This window comes from Lissotriton vulgaris, unplaced genomic scaffold, assembly GCF_964263255.1.
Source record: "Lissotriton vulgaris unplaced genomic scaffold, aLisVul1.2 SCAFFOLD_2906, whole genome shotgun sequence".
Taxonomy (NCBI): Eukaryota; Metazoa; Chordata; class Amphibia; order Caudata; family Salamandridae; genus Lissotriton; species Lissotriton vulgaris.
In genome coordinates, this window is record NW_028244519.1 from 134236 (window position 1) to 160984 (window position 26749).

The 26749-nt window shown below is 48.0% G+C and overlaps 1 protein-coding gene across 4 annotated transcripts in view; it reads left to right on the forward strand.

Annotated features, from left to right (window-relative positions):
- The window catches only part of LOC147667205 (protein strawberry notch homolog 1-like), a 273523-nt gene that overhangs the window by 113808 nt on the left and 132966 nt on the right, over positions 1 to 26749 (forward strand). For all 4 annotated transcript variants that reach the window (XM_086948853.1, XM_086948851.1, XM_086948852.1 and 1 more), the window contains one exon: positions 1791 to 1922. In XM_086948853.1, coding sequence (XP_086804979.1) covers positions 1791 to 1922 — 132 coding nt within the window. The remainder of the gene's footprint in view (positions 1 to 1790; positions 1923 to 26749) is intronic.

The following is a 26749-nucleotide window of genomic DNA, read 5'->3' on the forward strand; positions in this document are numbered from 1 at the left end:
TGTTTTTAGAAGTCAAATCGATATTAATGGGTAGGACAATCGCCAAATGATCGGGCTTGATTTTATGCCATTGTCCACTCAAGCTGCGGGAGGGTGTAATAGGAGTGGAATTGGCCCGTACATCTTTTATGTGAAAACGAAGTAGAAAGTTGTCAGTCCAAATGAGGGCAGGGGGCCTCACAGTAGACTTTTGGAGAGGTAGTCTTGTGAACAAAGGGAGTACATCCCGAAACGCGTCTTGTTGGTCTGCCTTTGCAAATAATATTGCTTTGAAAGCAGCTGGTGTCCGCGGTTGTTGTCCCGTTATACAAGGTGAGACTGCGCTGGTGCATGTTGAGGCTCGCCTCCTCGCCACGGGCAGCCGTAGTGCAAGGAAGTGGTATGGCGGTTTCAGATTATATATATTTTCTCTATCCTCTTCAGTGTCGGACGGCCCCTGGTGGGTGGGTGGGCGTGTGTGGGGGACGACCGGGGGCCGTCCGAACCGCGCACATGTCAAATTCTTTAGCACTGCAGAGAAGTTCCGGCCGCAGCGAAGCGGAGATATATATATGTGTATATATTTATATTTAATGTTTTAGTTTATACCTGTCAAGATGAATTAATAAACAAAAAATGGGGTTCATTCTGTATTGAAAAAGGAGGGCATTTTGGTTGAGGGGTTTACTCCCATTATAGAGAAAAATGCATACTCTGGTATGTATTCATGAAAAAAAAGTGCATATAAAGGTAATTTAGAATTAAATGCACAAATATATATTACAATAACATTTATAATAAAGTATGTGAAAGTTTTAAATATTGAATGGTATACTAAAATTAAAAACAAATCAATAGACTCTAATATAAAAATAAAGTTTAAATTACTAATGAGTAAACCGTCCCTTCAAAGATTCAACTTATTAAAATGTGACTGGATAAGAAACATGTGTGCAATGAGTGCTATATACAATCTTTCAATCATCCGTCACAGGTATCTGCAAGTGATTTAGAGCAATTTCGGTCCAGAAAAAGCTGAGAACCAATCTAATTTTAAACTAGAAAGAGGAAAATGAAGGTACAAGGCAGCCTGACTGACTTATTAAGCAAACACAAGCTGATAAAAGGATGCTTGCAATAAGTCTAAACACAAGCCGTCGCTCAGGGTAGCATTACAACTCTTCATTCTAACTCCTCATTCTTGTTACCACCATGTTACCTCTGATTTGGATAGGGCTGGGTCTAATCTGTCTTGGTCCTACTACAATGGGAAGGATGAGTCCAACCCTTACTGCCAAGGCAGGTCCTTTTTAAACCGGAAAACAAGCAACCCAAGACTGACTGACCTAACCTGTTATTTCAAGGTTGTCTTGTTTGTTTGGTTCTGTTTCCTGTTACTTAGTTGCAGCACAGTTCTATATTGCTGCGCACCAAATGCATTTCTGTTTTGAGTAACCTGTTAAGTGGTATCTAGTTCTACTGAGCTAATATGCCTCTCTGTGTTCAGTTTAAAGTAAGGTGCATGCTTAGTTAAGTTATAGGTGTATATAATGTCTTCAGAGTTGAAAAGCCCTGATCTGTTTTTCTTAAGAGTTAAGTACATAGGCCAAATGTTAATGTTACAATGATGCAATAAAAGTACTGCAAAATAAAATAAAGTTAATGCTTGTTAAAATTGTAAAAATATTTGATACTTTTTGATGCTTAAATGTCTTTAATAATATACCAGACCTGTGTTTACTGCATGTATGACGGAAGTGGTAGGTCAATACAAATATTGTATTGTAATTCTTTTTTTAATTTTTTTTGAGATGATGGACCCAGCACAAGATCTTTTGCTTGCTGCCTTGAGCGAGAGCGGAATTAGTCCAAATGATCTATTTGATTGTGACTCTTTGGACGTTGGCCTTGCAGCCCCAGCACAGACTCCTTGTAGTCAGCAGGTAAAGTTTTAATTTTACTTTCTTTGGTCTTATAAAGATTTTGTTAATTCAGCTTCTATGTTGCTGTGGTATCAAAACCAGAACTCCTGTATGTTTCGTTGTTGGGATTGCTCTGTTGTATACTGAAGGAAAACTCTTTGCAAGATTTGTATGTTATAGCTTATAAAGAGCAGTGTCTGATTTTAACTTTCTTCCTATGAAGCAATCTGGATTTAGGAAAGGATGCTCGACCATTGGTGACATCAGTGCATTAAAATTATTGGTCGGCACAACCGTAAAAAGAAATCTCAATATGTACGAATGTTATGTCGATTTATTTGTCTGCATTTGATAAACGTTAAACAACAAAAACTCTGCGATAAATTGTGCGGTCATGGGATCAGTCACACAATCATGTTTTGGTATCTCTCCACGATAAAACAGGGCTATAGTTTAAACTGACACAAAATGTCTTGTCACTAACTATGTCTACAGCCAACGGAGTTAAAACAGCCACTTATTGTTTTCGCTGTAGATTGCAGATCTATCAATTTTTAAATTCTCCTGAGGGACTGGCCTCCAAGCTAGGAGGTAAACGGTAAACCAATTATTTATTTGGAATATGCTGATTATTTATTTTATTTTTAATTTTCATTGACTCCATCAGGACTTTAATCACTATTACCAAATTTACAACAATGTAATAATGAAATAGATTTAAGTCATCCCCAGTCAAACACATTTTATGACCTTTGGGAAAGCCGGGAAACATGTTGAGCTAAAAGTCAATGGCAAGATTCTGTAGAAGTATCACTATACAATTATCTAGGTTTAACGTTTAATAAAAGATTAAGGTAGTTGCGTCCTCTTTCCAATTTAAAAGCTAAGGCCCGGACAATATCACTCTCAGATAAGTAAAATTAATGGGAGTTCATGGACCTTCAGTCTGTCAATCTTTAAAATGGATGGAAACAAAATGAGTACCTACCTATATTGTACAGAGCTTTAGTTCTTCTTGAAAAATCCATTAACTATGTGGATACAATTTATATAAAGAGCTCAGATTTTTGTTGAATCTTTAATTGTTTTTCCATTGTAAAATGCGACGAACTATCCTTGATGTCATTAATCGTGCATCGCTCAGCAGCAATTCTGAAGTACTTTTGCAACTGTGCAATAGCAAACAAAATTCTTCAAGATTTTTGTTTTACATTGAAGTAACAAACCGTCAAGGCTTATGTACTGGGCTGAACTTGCCATTTTAATAAAATAATCGAGGAAAGCCATTTACTGCTGTCTCCAGATCTCATAAAATTGGAGCGGAAGAGGGTAATTATACAAACTCTGGAGTAACGCCAGAGCTGCGAACTTGCAGACATAACGGAAACCTTGGTATGCTAATTATATAATAGTCGTACTCTAGAATAAAATAATATTTAGGCTTTAATTTCATTCAGGGTTCAAGCTAAAATACAGAAGGTTATGTTTCCTGTTGATAACAATAGCTCAAATTGAGGGGTTGTGGAACACTAACTGCTTATGCACAAAGGCCTGCCGCTTGTGTAACTATAAAGATGAGTCAATTGAGCGCTTAATGTATGTCCTCGTTAACTAGACATACGAAAGAAGTACCTAAAAATGCATTTAATTGTAGATCTGTCAAAAGCCATTGCCATCTGTTTTTCTGCAACAAATTGTCAGTTCTTTGGGAAATCAACATTTTTAGGTTATGCTCATTGTCTCAAGGAAGTGTGATTGAAATACTGTTCTCACAAAATATTTATAGATCTATTCCTGACTGTTGTATATTTTATGTATTTAATTTTTGTGATGAGTTTTAATATATTTTATACAATAAAGGCATTCATTCATAGTCCATATATTGTACTTTTCTGACTTTTCCAATCTAGCATAATTGTAAGCTGTTCTAGCCATGATCAGTAGGGATAATTGCAACCATTCTTGCTTTTCAGGCTTGTGGTGTGCCGCGAGAAATGGCAAAGTGGTATAGATGAAAATAAAATTGCAGATGTGTGGCCACATATGTATTCCGACATGAACCTGCTATTCTCAGTTCATTGCAAATACTTAATTCTGGACAGGGTGTGATGGAGAGGAGAGCAAGTGAAGAAAACATGTAAAAGTTTCTTACTCATCTGGGTTAAATTAAAAGCTGGTCGTAAAAGCACAACCCTGTGAAGCGTGGATGTTAAGCAACCTGGACATTAAGATACCAGCATCTTCTTTAGTGACCTATGTAATAAGTCACTAAGTGGTGTCTGTCTAGTGTCCAGCAACCTCTGGTAATTCATTATGGATTTTCTGAACTTGTTGAATACAGTCACTTAGGTTCAGCTTAAGTCCAAAGTTGATGTTTGATTATGTCCAGTTGGTGACTTTGGTAGTTGAATATTTTGTATGCTATCCCATAATCCTTAGACATCCTAAAACGTCAGTTACGCTACTGATTCTTATCTCGCTTCATCCTTTCAAAAATATTCTTAATATTCCCGTGCCATATGGTATTGGGAAAAGAACACTGCCCTAGGCATTTTTAAGTTGTCAGCAGATAGACCTAGTTAATCTGGATTTCCAGTTTCTCTTTGTGGGGCTGGCTAATGATCCTAGCTACTGTTACAGTGAAAAACATTTACTATATTTGGTGCTAGAATTTGTGGTTCTTCACATTTTTGCAACTTGTGTGTTAACTGTCTTGTATTTTTCCTGAAGTCGGTTTTACTTTGTTAAACCAGTTCTGTATATCTCTTTATTTGCACCTTGAATAGTACTTTTTCAATTTAACAACTCCACCCTTACCGTAGAATATTGTGCGCTTTCAGTATGATCTACTGCTTGCACTTTTTCACTTGGTCACATTTGTTCTTCTCAGCCATTGGATATAATTATATGTTGGTGTTTTGTGTAGCAGTTTTCCCCTCCTTTGTACACCAGAATGATCTGTGGAAACTGTTGGGCAGCCGCAAAAAAGAGGAGTGATCCTTGAAAGATATTTTCAGAATAATTTTTCTGTCAACTGATTGGAGTAGTCTATTTTAGGCTTTTCATTAGATGGGCTTTAGGGTGGAATCATGGCTCCACGCTTTTCAGTTCAAAATATTGAGACTACAACCCTTTGTTTCTCCTTCAGGGGGTCAATTGGTACTCCAACTCTCAATTGCCCTTATGCCGGTTCCTAGACCAGAGCACTGACAATATAACCTGACATTTGGTGCTCCAGAATCCTGCCAAGTTAGGAAAAATAGCGCAGAATTTATTTTTTTACTTGGCTACAAACATCTGGATTGTTTGATCCTCAGATTCTCATCTTCAGGTGGAATGTACTTATTGCAAGAAGATGTCTAGAATTATTAATGATAGACTGACTTTTCCACCCTGCTTGAATACCAGTGAAGGCACCAGTATTTGTTATTTAGGAGATCTGAGTAGCCTAAAAAGATGGTTCTAGCCATGCGTTCACTCCACCCTTTTGAAATATTCCCTGACAGGGAGATAAATATCAGCATCTGTACGTTGCTCTGACTGGATCAAGAAGTTGAACATAATAAGGATTCTAGATTGTGCTCTTTCAGCATATTTCCTGAAGTATTTGCCTTGCCTCAAAGTCCTGCCTCTAAATGTTACATATCTTTTACCTCCTCATAGATACATCACACTCTGGACACATCCCTGGCAAAATCTGTGGTCTAGCTCCATTGCCACCTGCTTCGCCATCTTCCCACTCAGCCAGTGGTCCTTCCATATCAATCTGCAGCTTATATAGGAGCCAAAACTCCTAAAAGAAAGTCGTCTTCACCCAATAAGTTATTGGATATCATTGGAGTCCCACCAGATGTGGAGTTCATATCTAAAACCAAATACAGCTCTCCTCCTGCTACCCAGGTCCTAATCAAGCTACAGTAGATGCTCACCCATACGATATGAGTTTCCTCAAGATATGGTGTCTCTAGTTGATGACATGGATACCTTCTGAGGGGATTGTGGGTTTCTGCTTGTTAAATCTGAACCTTACTGGAGGCAAGATTTTCTGCATCTACCTAGTGCCTTGCACTTTGCACCATATAGGACCTCTATAGCAGTGTCTGGGCGATCAAACTGCAGTTCAATCTTCCGATGGTGGTGCACTGTGAAGAATCTTGTGAAATGGATTCTGCTTCGCTTATCTGTCATGATCCAAACAATTATAAAGGACAACTGCCTGATGGGTTGGGAGCTCATGCATTATCTTATAGCACAAGGGAACATAGCCCCAAAAATACATTTCCTCCCACATCCACCTAAAGAATTTGAGGGCAGTCCATTCGGCTATCGAGGCCTTTTTATTCCAGCAGTAAAAGTCAGTTTTGCTTATGTGGATGGACAATAAAGGTACAACGAATCATCTATTTTTTTTATTTTTATTGAAAAGATGCCATTTCAATGAAGCAGTTACAATGCAACAATATAAATATCTAGAAATATCTACAAACATACAAATCCCAAATATTACACCATCAGACATGAGTGGGTAATTTCAAACTGCGAAATCCATTAGCCCTAAAAAAGTAGAGTCAATAACAAAGCTAGGCATCCATAATCCTTCATATTTGCACTGAGTAACCAGTAATAACACCAGAAAGTCCCTGCCTAGGCGACTCATAGATTTTTATTAACTTACGGTGCCGGAATGATTTAGTATGACTGCCAGTTCCAATCCATGAAGGAATGCTAGCTCCTTCCATCAAGATAAAGGATCTGGGGCCTCCTTCTGAAACAATGCCAGAGCAATCTGCAATCTTGCAGTTGTTATAGTAAAGAAAAATGCCCTGAAAACATCAGATGACACTTTAGGTGCATAGCCCAGTAAGATAGTTTTAGTGTCAAATCTTGCATGTCCTCACGATATCAGTTAGAAAACTCTGCACTAGTATTGAATAATATCACAACATGTGAAGATCTGTACAGTGTCTGCACCGGGCTTGCTACAGCTAAAGCAATTCGGTGTTTCCCTTAGACCCCTTTAATGAAACTTATACGCTGCATAGTATAGATAATGCAATATTTTTAAAAAGTGGATCTTAAACCTGGAGACGTTTAAAATACTCTGGCATATTAGTGGTCATTATATAAGCCATAGAGCTATTAAAATGCAGATTACGGGACCAGCTACAGACGAGACCTCCAATATATTTGCCGTACTCTCCTGGCTAACCAGAATTAAGTAATAAGTATGAAGTTAACGTGTCGTGATACTTCTACAAACCTGTGTGGAAACTCATTACTACCCATGCTAATTTGTTTGGAAGAAAGGCGCAATACAAATTCTTAGTTGTAAATAACAGAAAAATCCACTTTTGGGGAGCTGATACTAATTTCTTATCTCCTGAATAGATCGAAGGAATCCGTCTATAAAATTCTGACAAGGGTCAAATATTTGACCCATCCCAACAGCTTTAAAAAGCTGTCCTGAAAAAATGGTGGAAGAGAGGCAAACTGACGAAACAATGTTATGAAAAATGTTTTGGGTATCCTTCCAGACCTCCTGATAGACCAGAAGAGTCTTAAACTGGGTGTGTTTGAAATAGGTCGCTGTGAGAAGGTGGCCTGATATGCAGTGCTCACTATTCTAGTGAACACTATGTATCAGTCCAGCAACCCTTATTGATGATTGGTTGTAAGTCAACCTTATAGACCAGCTATCCTAGTAGCGTGGATACGAGCAGTCTAAGGCTAAAGACTCGAGAGGGCGCGTTAAGCCAGCTGTTTACCACACATATACCCCTTGAATACCAAGTGAAAGGACACCACACAAGTGTTATGAAAATAAACAGTTATTTATTTAAAGATCACAACAGCCCTGTACTCTTTATGAGGACAGGGTACTAAGCACAAACCAAAACTCTTACAAAAATACTTAAGTTAGCACAGTATATACAAATGCCCGAGGGGCACGGAAAACCATATACTCTGAAAGTGGAATGCGAAATTCCTAGCAGGTAAGTACAGTACTAATAGCTTTTGGAATCGCTAGGACTTGACTAGGGAATCGTTAGATTACTTCTAGGAGGCCTAGGGGACTCGGGTGCAGTGTGTGCACTCTCACGCGAGATGCGGGACAAAAGTCTATGGTAGCTAGGAATTAGAAAGTTAGTGTTCTCGGGCGAACCCGACCTGGTAGGGAGAAAACGAAAGTAGATTCTGACCCTTGGATAGTGAGGCTATGCTGGGGCACCGAAATGCCGAAGTTACCTAGCCCAGGGGCTGCAGCTGCATAGGTCTGAAAAGACGTCGGGAATCCTCGTAGACGGACCAGGAGCCGGAAGAAAAGATGCTGGCCGGTGACCAGTGAAGAAAGTTCAGTTGGATCCAAGCCTGGATCTCGAAGATAGATGACACCTGAAAGCAGAGGGGACCAAGTTCGAGACTACTAGCCAGTAGTCAGTGGGCACCAGGAGGGCACCGGATGGTAGCCACCTCGACAAGGTGAGTGGGTGACGCTGTAGCTCGAAGATCTCGCGGACCAGGAGGCGTTGTCGGCGACCAGGATGGAGGATCGAGCTGTCCCACGAAGTTAGAAGCTGTCGGCGTCGCTGGACCCAGGATTGGGCAACAAAGCCTTGGCAAATTCAAGCCCACGCGGTGGACCTAAAATGGCGTCTGGAGTGGACCAGGAGGGTCCGGGGTGCCTCTCTTGAACAAGGAAGCAAGGGCCAGCCTGGAGCAACCAGACCAGCAGTCGTGAAGTCGTTGGGCGTCGTTCAGAGGGCCACAAGCCAGCCGGCTAGTAGCCAAACAACGCGGTGCACAGCAAACAGCAGAAGGGCCCCACGCAGATCGTGGAGATGCAGGGGGGCTGATCTTGGGTGCTGGAGCTGCGCAGGGTCGGGGCTTCTCGGACCCCAAAGCACTCACCAGTGGAGGACACGGTGGGCTTGCAGTAAAGATGTCGTGCAGTCTTGGCGATCGTCGGTCCCTTGAGGTCTCGTCGCACTCACGGTTCTCAGCTGGGCTGTAGAGGTGAGTAGAGGTCAGAGGTGCCAGGGAAGCCGGGTCTCGTCGAGCTGGGTCGTCGGATTCGTGATGAAGGACTTGCAGCAGACCGCAGTGTTCTTTAGGATGGTGCCTGCGGATGCAGGGTGACTACTCCTTAGCCACAAGGGAGAATCTTGAAGAAGAAATCGTGAAGTCCTTTCGAAGAAAGTGGTATCTTGATTCCAAAGATGATCTAATTTTAACAGGGGGCCCGCTCCTATCTTTATACTAAAAAAGGGGGCTGGCCCGGTGACTAGGTCCTGCCTATGGGTGGGACTAGGTGGGGGGTGGTTACACCCCTCAGCCATGCCGGACTTCCCCAGGCCAGGGGCTGGTGTGCCCCTGGAACTGGTTCAGACCGGCCTATGCGTAGTGAGCACCGGGGTGCCACTCAGCAGTCACCTTCCTGAAAAGCCCTGCCTACCCAGGATACACAAAACCATGTCTGGGACGGTGCTAGCACCGCCCCTGACAGGAAACCCTTTGTCCAGGCTCCCCTCACTGGGAGGACTCCCAGCTGCAGGGGGTCAGACTCGTGTCTGTGGTGGCAGCATCCATTTTGTGGAGCTGAGGCTTCAGTTAACTTTAACCGGGGTTCACAGTTACATACATGTCGTGTCCCTCTAGAAGGGTGGAATGCTAACCCCGTCGCCAGAATTGGCGAGGGGTTAGTATTCCAATTCGTATGACACCTTACTCGACATGTTTTGATAAAGCAATACCAAAGTTAGCATTTAACCGCGAGGATTATAATGCACTTAAGAGTATATGGTATGCGTTATCATGGAACAGCTATTAGGACTTGATTCCGTAAGCTGCAGACAGGCTCAGCTCATGCCAGAGCACCATCTCACATGATTCCAAGCACTCTGCCTTCAGGATTGTCAAGGCCTGCCATAGGAGTGACTGATAGGAATCTGTGTGTCCATTTTAGGGTTAGGTATAGGTATACTACACCTACAGCAAAGGGTGATTACACGACTTTGCCCCAGCTGTCATGCAGCCAGTTGTGTCAAATTTAGGAGGCCAGCCAGGGGTGGCATAATACATGCTGCAGCCCCTGGCAGCCCTGGGTACACCCATGCCCTGAGTTACAGGGTCTGATAGGGTGGCCCAGTACCAATTGGAAATGTACCTAGGGTACATGGAATCCATTTTAAAGAGAGAGCAGTAGGCCTGGGGTCCTGATTGGCAGGGTCCCAGGTCGACTATGTCCAAAACCAGCTAAAACACAGGGCAAAAAAGTTGGGGGCAACCATAGTCAGGATGTACCTTCCTACACAACCCCCCCCCAAACGAAAGGAGATAAGGCTATCCTTGTCCAGGTAAGCCTCTATTACCTAAGTGGCCATATAAGGAAGGACCAGCTCTGGCTTGGTTTCCCCCTGTGTCATGGTCCACTAGGCAACCCCTCACCCTAAGGGTATCTGAGGGTCTCCACCATAGGGAATCTCTGTCTCTGGTGTGTCTTGGGAAAGAAGAAGGCTGATGCTGGGATGGAGTGCTGAAGTGAGGCTCCTCTACCTTTGGGCTCAACTTCCTCCAATCACCATTCATCATGTGGGCCTTTCTTTCTTTAGCTGAGATGCACTGAGCTCTCAGGGTCAGCCTCTGGCTACCTAAAGCTGGAGACTGAGTCCCTCTGTTTGGCTTACTGGAGGGACAGGTCAGGTCTGGGGTCTTTAGGCCCCATGTTTGGCTGTGCCCAACAGTGTCCAGCTGTGGGAGTTCCCTAACTGCTTTTAAGGGGGATCCCTCAGGAGTCTGTTCTATTTTCACTTGGCTAGGTTTACTAGCTTCAGTGATCCTAATCTGTTGATTAAGGGGTTCTTTTGGACAGGGGGCCCTTTGGGGTCCACCACTGGCCTCCCTGATCTCTTCAGCCCTGGGCTGACTGAGGCAGGGTAGAGAGGTGCAGGTTACCTGCTCCAGACTGGGTCCCACCTGGGAAGGGTCCACTGCCATCAGGGGCTCTGCCAGGCTAGGCCTGACTACCTCTGGGGCAGTTCCTTCAACAGGGGTAGAGTCAGTTCCCTGAGGAGGCTGGCTCTCACCTAGTGTCTGGGAGGGGGAAGACTCTTCTTCCTCCTCAATGCTCTCTGTTTGAGTGGAGTGATCCATTGTTTCAGGTTTCACAACCTCACTATCTGTCTGAGTAGAGGCTGAGACCATTTCAACCTTGCCAACCTTTTCAGGAGGGCACTCAGCCTGTGTTTGGGCTGTGACTGTCACAGCCCCCCTATCCTGTTCTGAAAAGTCTGTCTGAGCCTGGGCAGTGGCTACCACTGCCCTTCCAACCTTTTCAGGGAGGAATGGTGCTTGGACTGGGGCTGTAGCTATTACTGCCCCACTAACCTGTCTGGATAGGCCTATCATTCTGGAATGAGTTTCTTGTTCCACCTCAGCCCATGCTGAGAGTTCCAGGTCATTCCCCAGTAAGCAATCTACAGGTAGGTTATCTGTCACTGCCACTCTCATGGGCCCTGTGACATTACCCCAACTGAGCTTGACTACTGCCATGGGATGCCTTCTCTTCACTCCATGAATGTCTGTCACCTGATAAGTAAAACCAGGGGTCAGTTGAGCAGAGGGGACCAGATGGTCACTCACCATGGTGAGGCTGGCCCCTGTGTCTCTGAATGCCTCAACTTTCTGACCATTCACTAAAACTTCTTGTCTATACTTGCCCAAAATGTGGGGTCCAGTAGTGAAGTTGGCAAACCCCATGCCAGTCTCACAGACAAGAGTGTGGTCAGGGAACCTGGCTAAGCCATAGTCCTCCTGATTGCCCAAAGTAATGCCCACCACATTCTTGGGGGCACTCCCACCACCTGGGGGATTACCACTAGTGGTAACAGGAGGTTTAGGAGTATTACCTGGGGGTGTATTTCCCTTATTACCATTTTTAGGGCAACTGGCATCACTTTTGTAATGACCCACCTGTTTACAGGTATGGCAATAAGGTTTCTTCTGTTCTGAAGGAGTGTTCTGGGACCCACCACCCTTGTTGGAATTTTGGGGCCCTTGGGAAGTCTTCTCTGTGGATTTATCCCCACCCTTCTCTTGAGGCTTGGTTGATTCCTTTTTCTGGTCACCACCCTGGTTTTTAGGCCTAACCCTGGTTCTGACCCATTTGTCTGCCCTCTTACCCAATTCCTGTGGAGAGGTCAACTCAGAGTCTACCAGGTGCTGATGTAATAGCTGGTTCTGACAATTATTTAAGATTTGCTCCCTCATAATTAGATTATACAATCCTTTAAAATCAGTAACCTTACTACCCAGTAGCCAGCCTTCAAAAGCCTTAGTGGCACAATCAACAAAGTCAGTCCAATCTTGAGACTGAGTTTTCTGGGTGTCTCTGAACAGCATCCTGTATTGTTCAGTGGTTAAACCAAACCCATCAACCAGTACATTCTTCAAGACTTGGTAATTGTTAGCATCCTCCACCCTTGTGGTGAGGAGCTTATCTCTACCTTTACCATCAAAGGAGAGCCACAAGATAGCTGCCCACTGACTTTGGGGAACACCCTGCACAGTGCAGGCTCTCTCCAAAGCAGTAATCCATTTGTGGATGTCATCCCCTTCCCTAAAGGGGGGCACTATCTTATTCAGGTGCTTTTTATCAAAACTCCTTTCCCTATTGCTAGGTTTATTGCTGCCACCAGTGGGAACTGTCCCACTCAATTGTTGCTCTCTAGCAAAGGCAAGTCTCTCTTTGGCCAGGGCAAGTTCTTCCCTTTCAATCCTCAGTTTGACTGCCCTTTCTTCAGCTTCATACACTCTCCTCTTAGGGGAAGACATTCCTCTGTGAGAAGAGTTGAGAGAGCCATTGGTTCGAAAGGATCTGCTAGAGCCTCTTGATAGAGACCTAACTCGTCCATTCCCAATGTTAAGCTGACCTGAGAGTGGGCCCAGGGGTCCCCCAGTACCAAGCTCATGTCTGCTTAAGTTGGACCTGCTTAGTCTGCTGACTTCTACCTGTCCCTTATCTGCCTCATCCCCTGATAACTCATCCTCATCCTCAGCAACATCTGCCTCAAGGAGGGGATGGATATCAAAGGGACCCTGTAAGGAGGGCAAACTTCCATCTGGATTAGAAGGGTCTGGGTTACCAGCCCTACTGGCATCATAAGCCTCTAAGAGACCAATCAGAAAGGAAGTGGTGGGGTTAGACCCCTGTTTTAGTTTCCTGAGAGTACACACTTGTCTCATCTCATGGAAGCTAAGAGCAGCATATTTAGAAGTGACCTGTGGAGGGTCCACTGACACAAGGGGATACTCAGAGTTTCCTCCTTTGTCTGACATGCTGATTCTAGTGTGGTGTAAGTGATGCACCTACCTACACTATGTGTTTACCTACTGATCCCTTGCTAAGAGTTGCAGCCAAGGTGTGCTAAGCCTTGAGGAGCTACAACAGCTGGTTCAGTAGAACTCAGAGTATTCTAAGCTTTAGTTATATGTACCTAACAGTACTTATGTGATCTTTCAACAAGATATTCTTAGGATACGTGTGGTAAAACAACAGCAAGCTCAAATCCCAACCGCTGCTCACCAATGTGAGAAGGTGGCCTGATATGCAGTGCTCACTATTCTAGTGAACACTATGTATCAGTCCAGCAACCCTTATTGATGATTGGTTGTAAGTCAACCTTATAGACCAGCTATCCTAGTAGCGTGGATACGAGCAGTCTAAGGCTAAAGACTCGAGAGGGCGCGTTAAGCCAGCTGTTTACCACACATATACCCCTTGAATACCAAGTGAAAGGACACCACACAAGTGTTATGAAAATAAACAGTTATTTATTTAAAGATCACAACAGCCCTGTACTCTTTATGAGGACAGGGTACTAAGCACAAACCAAAACTCTTACAAAAATACTTAAGTTAGCACAGTATATACAAATGCCCGAGGGGCACGGAAAACCATATACTCTGAAAGTGGAATGCGAAATTCCTAGCAGGTAAGTACAGTACTAATAGCTTTTGGAATCGCTAGGACTTGACTAGGGAATCGTTAGATTACTTCTAGGAGGCCTAGGGGACTCGGGTGCAGTGTGTGCACTCTCACGCGAGATGCGGGACAAAAGTCTATGGTAGCTAGGAATTAGAAAGTTAGTGTTCTCGGGCGAACCCGACCTGGTAGGGAGAAAACGAAAGTAGATTCTGACCCTTGGATAGTGAGGCTATGCTGGGGCACCGAAATGCCGAAGTTACCTAGCCCAGGGGCTGCAGCTGCATAGGTCTGAAAAGACGTCGGGAATCCTCGTAGACGGACCAGGAGCCGGAAGAAAAGATGCTGGCCGGTGACCAGTGAAGAAAGTTCAGTTGGATCCAAGCCTGGATCTCGAAGATAGATGACACCTGAAAGCAGAGGGGACCAAGTTCGAGACTACTAGCCAGTAGTCAGTGGGCACCAGGAGGGCACCGGATGGTAGCCACCTCGACAAGGTGAGTGGGTGACGCTGTAGCTCGAAGATCTCGCGGACCAGGAGGCGTTGTCGGCGACCAGGATGGAGGATCGAGCTGTCCCACGAAGTTAGAAGCTGTCGGCGTCGCTGGACCCAGGATTGGGCAACAAAGCCTTGGCAAATTCAAGCCCACGCGGTGGACCTAAAATGGCGTCTGGAGTGGACCAGGAGGGTCCGGGGTGCCTCTCTTGAACAAGGAAGCAAGGGCCAGCCTGGAGCAACCAGACCAGCAGTCGTGAAGTCGTTGGGCGTCGTTCAGAGGGCCACAAGCCAGCCGGCTAGTAGCCAAACAACGCGGTGCACAGCAAACAGCAGAAGGGCCCCACGCAGATCGTGGAGATGCAGGGGGGCTGATCTTGGGTGCTGGAGCTGCGCAGGGTCGGGGCTTCTCGGACCCCAAAGCACTCACCAGTGGAGGACACGGTGGGCTTGCAGTAAAGATGTCGTGCAGTCTTGGCGATCGTCGGTCCCTTGAGGTCTCGTCGCACTCACGGTTCTCAGCTGGGCTGTAGAGGTGAGTAGAGGTCAGAGGTGCCAGGGAAGCCGGGTCTCGTCGAGCTGGGTCGTCGGATTCGTGATGAAGGACTTGCAGCAGACCGCAGTGTTCTTTAGGATGGTGCCTGCGGATGCAGGGTGACTACTCCTTAGCCACAAGGGAGAATCTTGAAGAAGAAATCGTGAAGTCCTTTCGAAGAAAGTGGTATCTTGATTCCAAAGATGATCTAATTTTAACAGGGGGCCCGCTCCTATCTTTATACTAAAAAAGGGGGCTGGCCCGGTGACTAGGTCCTGCCTATGGGTGGGACTAGGTGGGGGGTGGTTACACCCCTCAGCCATGCCGGACTTCCCCAGGCCAGGGGCTGGTGTGCCCCTGGAACTGGTTCAGACCGGCCTATGCGTAGTGAGCACCGGGGTGCCACTCAGCAGTCACCTTCCTGAAAAGCCCTGCCTACCCAGGATACACAAAACCATGTCTGGGACGGTGCTAGCACCGCCCCTGACAGGAAACCCTTTGTCCAGGCTCCCCTCACTGGGAGGACTCCCAGCTGCAGGGGGTCAGACTCGTGTCTGTGGTGGCAGCATCCATTTTGTGGAGCTGAGGCTTCAGTTAACTTTAACCGGGGTTCACAGTTACATACATGTCGTGTCCCTCTAGAAGGGTGGAATGCTAACCCCGTCGCCAGAATTGGCGAGGGGTTAGTATTCCAATTCGTATGACACCTTACTCGACATGTTTTGATAAAGCAATACCAAAGTTAGCATTTAACCGCGAGGATTATAATGCACTTAAGAGTATATGGTATGCGTTATCATGGAACAGCTATTAGGACTTGATTCCGTAAGCTGCAGACAGGCTCAGCTCATGCCAGAGCACCATCTCACATGATTCCAAGCACTCTGCCTTCAGGATTGTCAAGGCCTGCCATAGGAGTGACTGATAGGAATCTGTGTGTCCATTTTAGGGTTAGGTATAGGTATACTACACCTACAGCAAAGGGTGATTACACGACTTTGCCCCAGCTGTCATGCAGCCAGTTGTGTCAAATTTAGGAGGCCAGCCAGGGGTGGCATAATACATGCTGCAGCCCCTGGCAGCCCTGGGTACACCCATGCCCTGAGTTACAGGGTCTGATAGGGTGGCCCAGTACCAATTGGAAATGTACCTAGGGTACATGGAATCCATTTTAAAGAGAGAGCAGTAGGCCTGGGGTCCTGATTGGCAGGGTCCCAGGTCGACTATGTCCAAAACCAGCTAAAACACAGGGCAAAAAAGTTGGGGGCAACCATAGTCAGGATGTACCTTCCTACAGTCGCATCAATCAAACCTTTGCTGGTTAGTCATTTGAGAAAAGATTTGATATTCCAGGAGTAAGCCAGACAGGTCCCATGTCCCTGACTCAGTCAAAAAGATGAAAGTTCAAACCCACTTTGACTATGCAGAAGCTGCAGATATCTTATAATGCATTAGGGTGTTTTTAAATTGCCATAGAAATCTGCCAGTTACATTCAACTAAAAAAAAAAAAAAAAAGAATCTCATGTAGAGATACAAGGGAATAGTCTCGAATAGGTAGAGATGCCATGGAAAGATACTCATTGTAATAACATTACATCTACTGATTTGACTTAGATGTAGCTTATTTCCTTTTCTAACTATAGAAAGAGATTATGTTATTTATTTATTTTTTTTCCATTTGTATGGCGCTCAGCTACCCAATAAGGGTTTCCCAGCGCCTTTGACATTCAGTTGGATTGAAGGAGTATGCTGAGTTGTAATTTAGCACAGTTGTTTCTGGAAAAGCCAGGTTTTACATGTTATGTTAAAATTATTTGTAAAGCGCCCTTACACCAATCGATTTCATGGCGCTGGGAGTGGGAGGGCGGCAGCAGAGGGATAACAGAAGCTTTACTTATATGCTTGTGAAAACCAGGGTTTTGAAAAGTGTTCTGAAATGGATGTAGCTGGTTGCAAATCTCAGTTCAGTTGGAAGGGAGTTCCAGAAATGGGGGCCAAAGAGGAAAATCTGAGGCCACCATGTTTTTTGCATTTAAAGGTGGGGATCATAAGCAGATTGAGGTGGGAGGAACGAAGTTCCCGTGTAGGGACGTAGCGGTGAATCCTAGAAGAAATGAAAGCTGGGCCCTGGCCAGCAAGGGCTTTAATGATGGTACAACCAAATTTGAAAGCACAGCGTTTGGCCACCGGGAGCCAGTGAAGGCTCTTCATCGGGGGACTAACATGTTGATGCTTAGGTTGATGGTAAATGAGCCTGGCTGCTTGGTTTTGTACTTGCTTTAACCGGCGGAGTTGGTATGCTGTATTACCAACATAGAGTGAGTTCGCATAGTCGATGTGAGAAATGACCAGGGCCAGAAAGGCAAGAGTAAGAGCCTCAGTGGTCAGAAATCTGCAGATCTTCCGAATTCTGCTAAGGTGAAAAAAACAGGAAGCTACAACTGCATTAATTTGAGATTTCAAGGACAGGTCGTTGCAAATTATGACCCCAAGACTTTTTACAGTATCCACTGGGCGGGTGGAGCTGCCCAGGAGTGGGGGCCCAAAGTTAGAATCCCAGGGGTTGGCGGCGCCTCCAGTCAGGATCAGCTCCGTTTTGTCAGGATTGAGTTTTAATTGGTTAGTGTACATCCATTCGCTGATGGAGGTCATGGTGGATTGGAAATTGGTAACTGATGTGTTGGAGGAGTCAATATCGAACACCAACTGGAGATCATCCGTATAATTGACGGTTATGGCTCGACTGTTGCGTAGGGACACAATCAGGGGTTGCATGTATAAATTAAACAGAAGGGCCCTGGGGGACCCCACAGGTCAACCTGTTTATTTTGTCCGAGAAGTTATCCAGACGAACTGCCTGGAATCGCTTATGTAGAAAGGAAGAAATCCATCTGAGGGCCAGACCCTGGATGCCAGCATTGCTGACACGGTCGATCAGAAGATCATTGTCGACCGTGTCAAAGGCAGCTGACCGGTCTAAAAGCACCAGGGCCTGGGTGGTGTTTTTGTCGGTCCTCTCCTAAGCTTGTCCTTGACTGAAAGGATGACCAACTCCATGGATTGAGCTGGTCTAAATCACGCCTGCTGGGGGTTGAGAAACTGAGAATGCTCAATAAATGAGCTGAGGCAGTTCGTAATGTGGGCCTCCAGTATCTTACTAAGGTAAGGGAGCAGGGAGATTGGGCAGAAGTTACTCAAAACCGACAGATTGGAGTTCGGTTTCTAAAGAATCTGGACAATCACAGAGTGTTTAAAGGTATCGGGAACGATACCTTGTGTGAGGGAGTTGTTAAGGAGTGAGAGAGGCAGGTCAGGGCAGGTAAGGAAGGCCTCTTGCAAGATATGTGTGGGGCAACAATCATTGGGGGAGGCAGATCCCACCTTTTTTAAGGAGAACCAAAAACTCTTCTCTGGAGATCAGGGGAATTTGGTCAAGTGTGAGGGGATTTTTACATGTGATCGAAGGGGTGGTTGGGAGTGTGGGAGTTGGAATATTGTTTTAATGGAGGCGATTTTGTCAATAGAGAACAAATTCACGGAGTCGCATAGTGTTTGAGAAGGGGCAGATTTAGCCATCACTCTGTCTGGTTACGCAAGCTCATCAACTATTGCGAAGATGTCTTTAGTTTTCGTGGCTGAATTAGTAATTTGCGAAGAAAAATAAGTTGTCTTAGTCTGGAGGATAGAATCTTTGTAATTTTTTAGCAAGGCTTCATCGGTGGCTCTCTCCCCAGGAGCATAAGCTCGCCTCCATCGGCGCTCTGCTTGTCTGAGTGCCAGTTTTTTCTTTTTCAGGTCGTCGGAGAACCAACGTTGGGCTTCATGGGGGTGTTTGAGGGTGGTTCTCTTAAAGGGGGCAACCTTATTACTGCCTTATTCAAGCCATTGATCGAGATTTAATGCCTGTTGACAAAGGGAGCCTTGTTCGGTAGAAGAGGTAGTTGTTAAAAGCGTGCAGAAGTCACCGATATTGGCCCGCTTCCAGTCCCTGGCCAGGAAATTACCCGCCAGGGGGGGGTTTAATGGGAGGGATGGAGGCCATGCTGAATGTAATAAAATGTTGGTCAGACCATGTGCACGGGGAAACTAATGGGGGTGTTATTTCTAGGTTGGAAGTCCAGACTTGGTCCAAAATGTGCCCTTTAGCGTGGTCAGCCTTGTGCACATGTTGGATACAATTCATGCCTGATAAAAGGTCCGTGAACTCGACGTAGCTGACACTCTTCCGTGTATCAGAGGGCCAGTAATTGAAGTCTCCGAGAATAATTATCCTGGCATGGTTAATAACTAACTGGGAGATTAATTTGCCTAGTAGTTGAGGGAATAAGTGCATGTGGTCGGGAGGTCGGTAGAAGAGGGCACAGATAAAGGCGGACTTAGGGGATTCAATTTCTGTTAATAGTGCTTCATAATTAAGAGCAATAATGGTTGCCCTCTTGAAACTATATCTTTAGACTTGCCCGCGTAGCAGCATCCACAGTCGCTGGCAGTACAGTGTAGGGGATGATAAGCTTGCAAAATCTGCGTATGCGAAGAGTTTGACCTCCCAACTATACAAGATGGAATTGAAGCAGATGATTGGAGTACCCGAATGTATGGCTCTAAATAGAGAGCAAATAAAAGTGGGCTAAGACGGCATCCTTGCGTATTACCATGATTAATTTGGATAGCTTCGTAAAGTGATCCTGGCAGTTAAAGAGGAGTAAAGTGACTCACTCTGTTCTAAAATCTGACCTAAACAATGTCAGCCATATCCACCCCAAGGTACCGCTAGGAGACCCTATTAAATGCTTTTTCCGCATCCAACAGGATAATCTTTGTGCAGCTTTTTGGCTTACCTGTGACATCTAGCACTGATATAGCTAAATGTATGCGGTAGGTGGTATCTGTGCTGCATTCGATCAATTAACGGCTTTAACCACAGCTACTCTATTAGACCATAGTCACATAGATTTTTGAGTCTTAATTTATTAATGATATAGGACGATATGAGCCGCTGTTGAGTGGATCTGTAGTCTTTTTTACAAATACAGCTAAAATGCCCCCCCCCCCCCCCCCCCAAAAATAGACAGCAGTGATGACTCTAAAAAGACGGGAGAGCTGACCAGTTTGAACGAAAGTCGGGTAATGTTTTTAAACTGCTTGTAAAGTTCTGTCGGGATAGAATCTGGACATGCCGCTTAACCCGTTGTTGTTTAATAGCCATTTCAATTTCTTCCCTGTTGATTAGTGTCTAGCCCTACCCCCTGCAAGTTGATTAAGCCTTAATGCCTGAAGATAGCTGTCGACCAAACCCTGAGTTGCCTGGCAGTCATCATTATAAAGATTGGAATAAAATTGATGAAAAACTGCTAATACATCAGCAGCCTGTAACAATTTTGCCAGTAGCATGTCTTATATGCAATGCCAATTTATTATTCTTATCACCAAAAGGTCAATTGTCCTGACCAGATATGTCGGTGTACTGTGGACAATTCCGGTACCAGCGTCAAAGTAAATATTCAATTTCCAGTTGAAGTTTCTCCCTTAATTTGGGGGCGTGGCTTGGACGCCGATCGGGATGGCGGCGTGAGCTCGCAGCTCCGTGCGGAATCCCGCTAATTCTCCTGATTCCCGCACCCTGGGCGACCCGTGCTCGACACTCCTGCCCTACGAAGTGTAGGGGGACCGCTGGGTGCCGGTAGGAAGTTGCTGGGGGACTGCCAGCCCCGAGGAGACCCTGATGAGCGGCGGCTGAGGTGTCGCCAAGAGTGAGAAGAAAATGGCGGCGGAGCAGACGGGCGGCTCCGGGCAACGACATTGAGCGGCTTTGCCCTGACTGGCGGAGGACTCTGCAGCCGAGAGAGCGAAGCAGTAGGGACTGTGGCGACAGTCCTGAAGATCAGGGGACGGGGACACCGGCTCCGCTCGAAGTTTGAGAAGCTTAGCTGGCCGCTGTCCCTCCCTATTCCCTTCCTTCTCCTGGCTCACGAGGAGGCGGGTCGGACAGTGTATACCCATTGGGCCCTTAGAGCTGGGGGCATCGGCAGTGGCACTTGATCCTGTTCGTTATTGGGAAGCCTGCACCGACCCGCGAGTGCCGGGACTGGACGGGTTTCCTGGCCTGTGACGCAGTACCCTAAGATGGCGGCTCTGGGAGGGCTGGCGGCCGCGGAGCGCGGACAGGGGGACATGGCGGCGCTGTCCCAGATGGGCGAGACCCCCCGCCGGAGTTAGACCAGGAGCAGCGGCTGAATAGACGCCTGGATGCCATACTGGACGCAATTACATCGACCAAGGAGGCGTTGCAGCAGGACATAGCGCAAGTAGCCACAGGGCTGGGGCTGTTACGGGCGGACCATGCGAAACTGGCGGATAAGGTCAAGGAACATGATCAGCTGCTATTGGACCTGAAACCGTCGGTGGTAACAGCGGAACATAAGATCTCGGACATACTGGCCCGGTTGGACTCACTGGAGCGACGTGCGGAGGATGCTGAAGGCCGCAATAGGAGGAATAACGTGCGGGTCGTAGGCCTGCCGGAAAGAATTGAGGGGGAGGATGCGGTGGCCTACATGGAGGACTGGTTTCGAACTGTGGTGGCGCCGGAGGGGCTTACTCCTTTATTTACCCTGGAAAGAGCCCACAGGGTGCCTGCTCGCCCGCCAGGACTTGGCCGCGCCCCCCCCCCCCCGACCGATGGTAGTGCGGCTCCTTCATTATAAGGACCGGGACCTCCTCATCCAGAGGGCCCGGACGTCGGGCCCGTTTGAGGTGGAGAACAGCAGGGTCACAATCTTCCCGGACTACACCCAGGCAGTCCAAAGGAACAGAGCATCGTTCTTGGCGGTGAAGAAGGAGCTGCGAGAGGAGGGCATTCAATACTCCTTGCTCTTTCCGGCCAAGCTGCAGGTTATCCTGGACGAGACCACGCACTTCTTTCAGACTCCGGATGAGGCATGGCAGTGGCTGGAGTCGTACATAGCGGGGACGGACAGGTCGCATGAAAGTAGGCGAGATCGGCCAAAACCGCCTCAGATCAGACAATCACAACGCATCCGGTCCCGCAATAGGCGCCAGCGGGAGAAAAGGGAGGCCCAAATGGCTGCGGAAAAGAGGGATGCGACGGCGGCCATCACGGGGTCGCAGCAGGAGAGTGAACTGGTGGAGTCGGACTCTGGCGGCGAGGGCAGCAGGACAGGAGAGGACCTTTCGGAAGCGGAAAGCTCGAAGGGGCCGGTGGTGACCCCCCAGACTTCTGATGGGATATTTCACGGTTGAGGCTGTGTTGAGACTTGGACATGATCTGATGGTAGGGCGATATCCTGCTGGTTATGGGTGGGTTGCCGGGTAGGGTGCCACGTGGGCAGGACGGGATGGGAGTGCGGGCGTGGGCTCCGCTTGCTGGGGTCGGCGATTACTCACCCCCCTAGGGCCCTTAAGGCCTTCTGTGGTGGAGACCACAGGTTAGGAGAATGTGTGGTTGGTTTGAGGTTTGGATCGGGGCTGACACTGGGTTTGTGGGCTCTGTCCTGGGGAGTGGGGTTCGGGTTGTTTTTCTGTTTAAGGTTTATTTCGGGGGGGGCAACTGCTTCGGTGGGGATGTGAACTGGTGTGGTTTGACCTGGACTGCTTGCTGCTGGTATGGGGACGTTACCTAACTTAAAATGCCTAACGTGGAATGTCCGGGGGTTACGAACCATGGTCAAGCGCCACAAGGTGCACGCATATCTAGTGCGAAGGGGGGTCCAGATTGCTATGCTACAAGAGACCCATCTGACGAAGAAGGAATGTGCTGCGTTGCAAAAAAGATGGCGGGGCCAGGTGTTCGGCACCACTTACTCAGCCTATGCCAGAGGGGTACTGATTTGGGTGAGAGCGGGGATACCGTTTCAGGTGCTGAACCAAGTAGTGGACCCTGAGGGCAGGTTTGTGGCGGTGAAGGGGCGGTTGTATGGTAGGGATGTTGTGCTCTGTTGTGTGTATGCGCCAAATGCTGATCAGGCCCGATTCTTCGATGGCCGTTCTGGGTCCTTGGCTTCCTTCCTAGCAGGCCCAGTGGTACTTGGGGGGGATTTCAACTCGATTGCAGATGTGGTCCTGGATAGGTCTCACCCCCCTCTGGTTGATTCCCCGGTGCGTAAGTTGGCCATGCACAGGAAGGACTGGCAGGACAGGTGGGGGTTGCTGGATGTGTGGCGGGAACAGCACAGGGACACCAGGGACTACTCCTTTTATTCAGCTCTCCATACGCTGCATGTGAGGATAGATTCAGTGCTCTGTGGCGGATCCCTTTCCCCTTTGATCTCACACACGGAATACCTGGCTAGAACCATTTCAGATCATAATCCCCTATTGGTACATATCCAGTGGCAACGGGAGCGTTCGGCGATTCCAACATGGCGGCTCCGGCCAGACACGCTGGAGGACTCAGTGTTTAGTGCAGCTGTCCAACAGGGCATCGATGATTACTTCGGAGAGAACGAGGGTACGGCCTCGTGTAGGTCCACTGAATGGGATGCGATGAAAGTGGTGGGGAGAGGGGTATGCCTGGGTCGGTTTTCGAATGCCCGTACGTCTGTGTTGCATGCGCTGGCGAAAGCGGAGGAGACCCTGCAGGACTTGGAGCGGCGCAGGCCCGCAAGGCGGACTTACAGGCCCGGTTGTTGGAAGCGAAGGAGGTGGTCGCCACAGAAACGGAACGGTTGAGGTGTTACGACTACAGGCAGTACGCCATCAGAGCGCACGCTGAACGAGATAAGGTGGGTACGCTCTTGGCCAGACTCGCTAACCCTGAAATTAGGGGCTGCCCGGTCCTTAGCATCAACAACGCCCAGGGGGTGACGGTATATTCTCGGGCGGCGGTGTTGGAGTGCTTTCGTGTGTACTATGAGGAATTGTACCAGAGTCAGTTGGGGGTGGAGGCCCAGGGAATTGCGGAGTACCTAGAGGCGAGGCAGCTTCCGGTCCTTGACGAGGAGGACGCGAAAGAGTTGGGTGGCCCGATCACGCTCACTGAAATACGGACGGTCATAAAAAATATGGCTCGGAATAAGACGCCCGGGGTGGACGGATTGCTGATAGAATTCTACCAGCAGTTTGTAGACAGCTTGGCGCCCAGACTGCTGGTGGTGTACACGGAGGCTTATGAGTCGGGGGGATTGCCAGGATCCATGAGGGAGGTTTTGATTGTGCCGCTCCTAAACCCCGGTAGGGACGCAACAGATGTGAGGTCTTATCGCCCGTTGTCCATGCTGACGGTGGACTATAAAATCTTGAGTCGGATTTCGGCCACCAGGCTGGCTCCACACATGACGGGCCTGGTACATCGGGATCAGGCGGGGTTTATCCCCACGAGGAGCACGGCGTTGAATGTCCGTCGCCTAGTTGGGATAATGGACGCCGTTCTAGACGAGGAGGGGGCCCAGGCGGTCTTATCAGTGGACATTGAGAAGGCGTTTGATAGTTTGGATTGGGTCTTCCTGGATGGAGTACTGGAGAGGTTCGGCATAGGTGATGGGTTCCGCCGGTGGACGAAGGTTTTGTACTCCTCAGCGACGGCGCGGGTACGTTTGGGCGGTTTGGTGTCTGCGGCATACCCGGTGGGTAGGGGCACGAGACAGGGGTGCTCTCTTACCCCCCCTCCTGTTCGCTCTGGCGATGGAACCCTTGGCGGTCCACGCCAGGTCGGGCGACAGATACGCAGGGATAAACAGTGGCGGGAGGCTACATCACATCTCGCTGTATGCGGATGACCTGCTACTGTACTTAGTTGACACGGAGCGGGCCCTGGAAGGAGCGATGGACCTACTGTCAGAGTTTGGCCAGCTGTCGGGCCTTAAGGTCAACTGGACGAAGACCTGTGTGTTCCCGCTGAGAGCGGAGGCGCCCTGCCCTGCTCGTGACTTGGGGGTGGTCTGGGAGCCATCTTGCTTCACTTATCTGGGAGTACGCATTTACCATGTGACCACGGACCTATTAGAAGGTAATATTGGTCGGTGCGTACGGGCACTGAGGGGCAGCATGTCCTTTTGGTCGACCCTCCCGCTGACGAGACTAGGTAGGATCGCGCTATTGAAAATGGTGGCGCTCCCCCGACTCCTGTACTACTTCCGGACGCTACCCATTTGGATTCCTCAGAGGATCTTTAAGGACCTGAGGACGATGGTTATCGGTTTCCTGTGGGGACACGGCCGCCGTAGAGTGGCTCTGAATACGTTGCTACGCCCCAAGATTGAGGGGGGGATGGCTGTTCCTGATTTTGAACTGTATTACTTGGCGGCGCAACTCCAGGTTCTCACGCAACATGTGGCCCGGGTGTTTAGGGGGCCGGAGTGTGATCGAGAGTTGGGGATACAGCGCCACGTGCTGTCCTACATCATTATGCAGCAGAGGCTGGAGTTGCGGGGCCTCACACTGGAGGAACGGACGCTTAGGTTGTGCTGGCAGAGGAGTCTTAGGAGGGCGAAGGCGACTCGGCCTTATGCGCCGGAAATCCCGATTGGCATGCTGACGGCCCTACCACACGGAGGCGATTGGTCTCCTTTGCTGGAATGGGAGGAGGCGGGACTCCAGGTGGTGGGAGACCTGTATGTCGATGGGATATTGGTGCCCTTCGACGTGCTTCAGGAGCAGTTTGGGTTGTCTGCTGGGGGGGTTTCTATTGCATGCGGCGGTGGTGGCGGCTATACAGAAGCACTGGAAGGGAGGGCTCATAGAACCGGACACAACTATGGCGTGCCAGTATGTGGTGATGGCAGCGGGCACCTTTAAGGCTGTGACCTGCCTCCATAACAGGATGTTGCATGAGGGACTGGAACCACTCCAGGGGCTCCAAGCGAAATGGGAGGAGAGTGTGGGCAGACCCATTCCAGACACGGTGTGGAGCCATATTTTGCGGCGCACGTGGAAAGGCACGAGGAATGCGCGTTTCCAACAAGTGCATTTCTTTGTGCTACATAGGGCCTATCTGACTCCCGAAAAATTACGGCGATACTTCCAGGTGCAGGACGCACGGTGCCTGAGGTGTTCGTCCCCGGGGGCGGACATGGATCATTTGTTCTGGGGCTGCCCGCATTTGGCGGCATATTGGGCAGAGGTAGGGGACCTCCTAAACGAAGTGACCGACAGGGAGGTGGATTTCGACATGGCGGCGTGTATGTTGCTCTGGTTCCCGCACACCAAACACACTAAAGTGACGAGCAAATTTATTGACCTGGGTCTGATACTAGCACAAAGAGAGAGCTCATGGCATTGGAAGTCCAAGGCCGGGCCGTCAGTGAGGAGGTGGAAGAATGAATTGTTACGGTGGTCTGTGAGTGTGAGAGCGTGCTCCGATTAAAGCAGGCGGTCAAGCTTGGTAATGAGAAAGCCTTGGATGCAGCACGTGCATGGGAATTGGTGGTGCAAGCCTTGCGTGACTCGTTAGTAGAAGATGAGGACTGAGTGGATAGGACCTGTGGACACCGCGAGGCGTACTAACTCAGAATTGTCATTAACACTGTAGCGGGATCCATACTGCACTTCAGAATAGGACACACACACCGTTAGCAGTTGCCGGGGAGGGGACACTGAGGGGTTGTTTAGTGGGAGTTCGGGGTGGGCCGGAAGCCAGGGGGTCGGTGGACCGCGAAGGCGACTCTGAGCTGGGAAGGGCCTGAGGAGCGTAGGAGATGAGATGAGTGGGTGGTGGCAGAGGAGCATGGGTTAGGCATGGCGGGCCCAACACAGAGCGCGGGGCGGGCCTGGAAGCGGTTAGTGACATTGAGTTGCATAAATGTGCTGGCTGACGTTAATTGTCGTGGGTGGGGGGGTAAAATGCAGATACGAAAAATGTTCTTTCGACCATGGTCCCTGT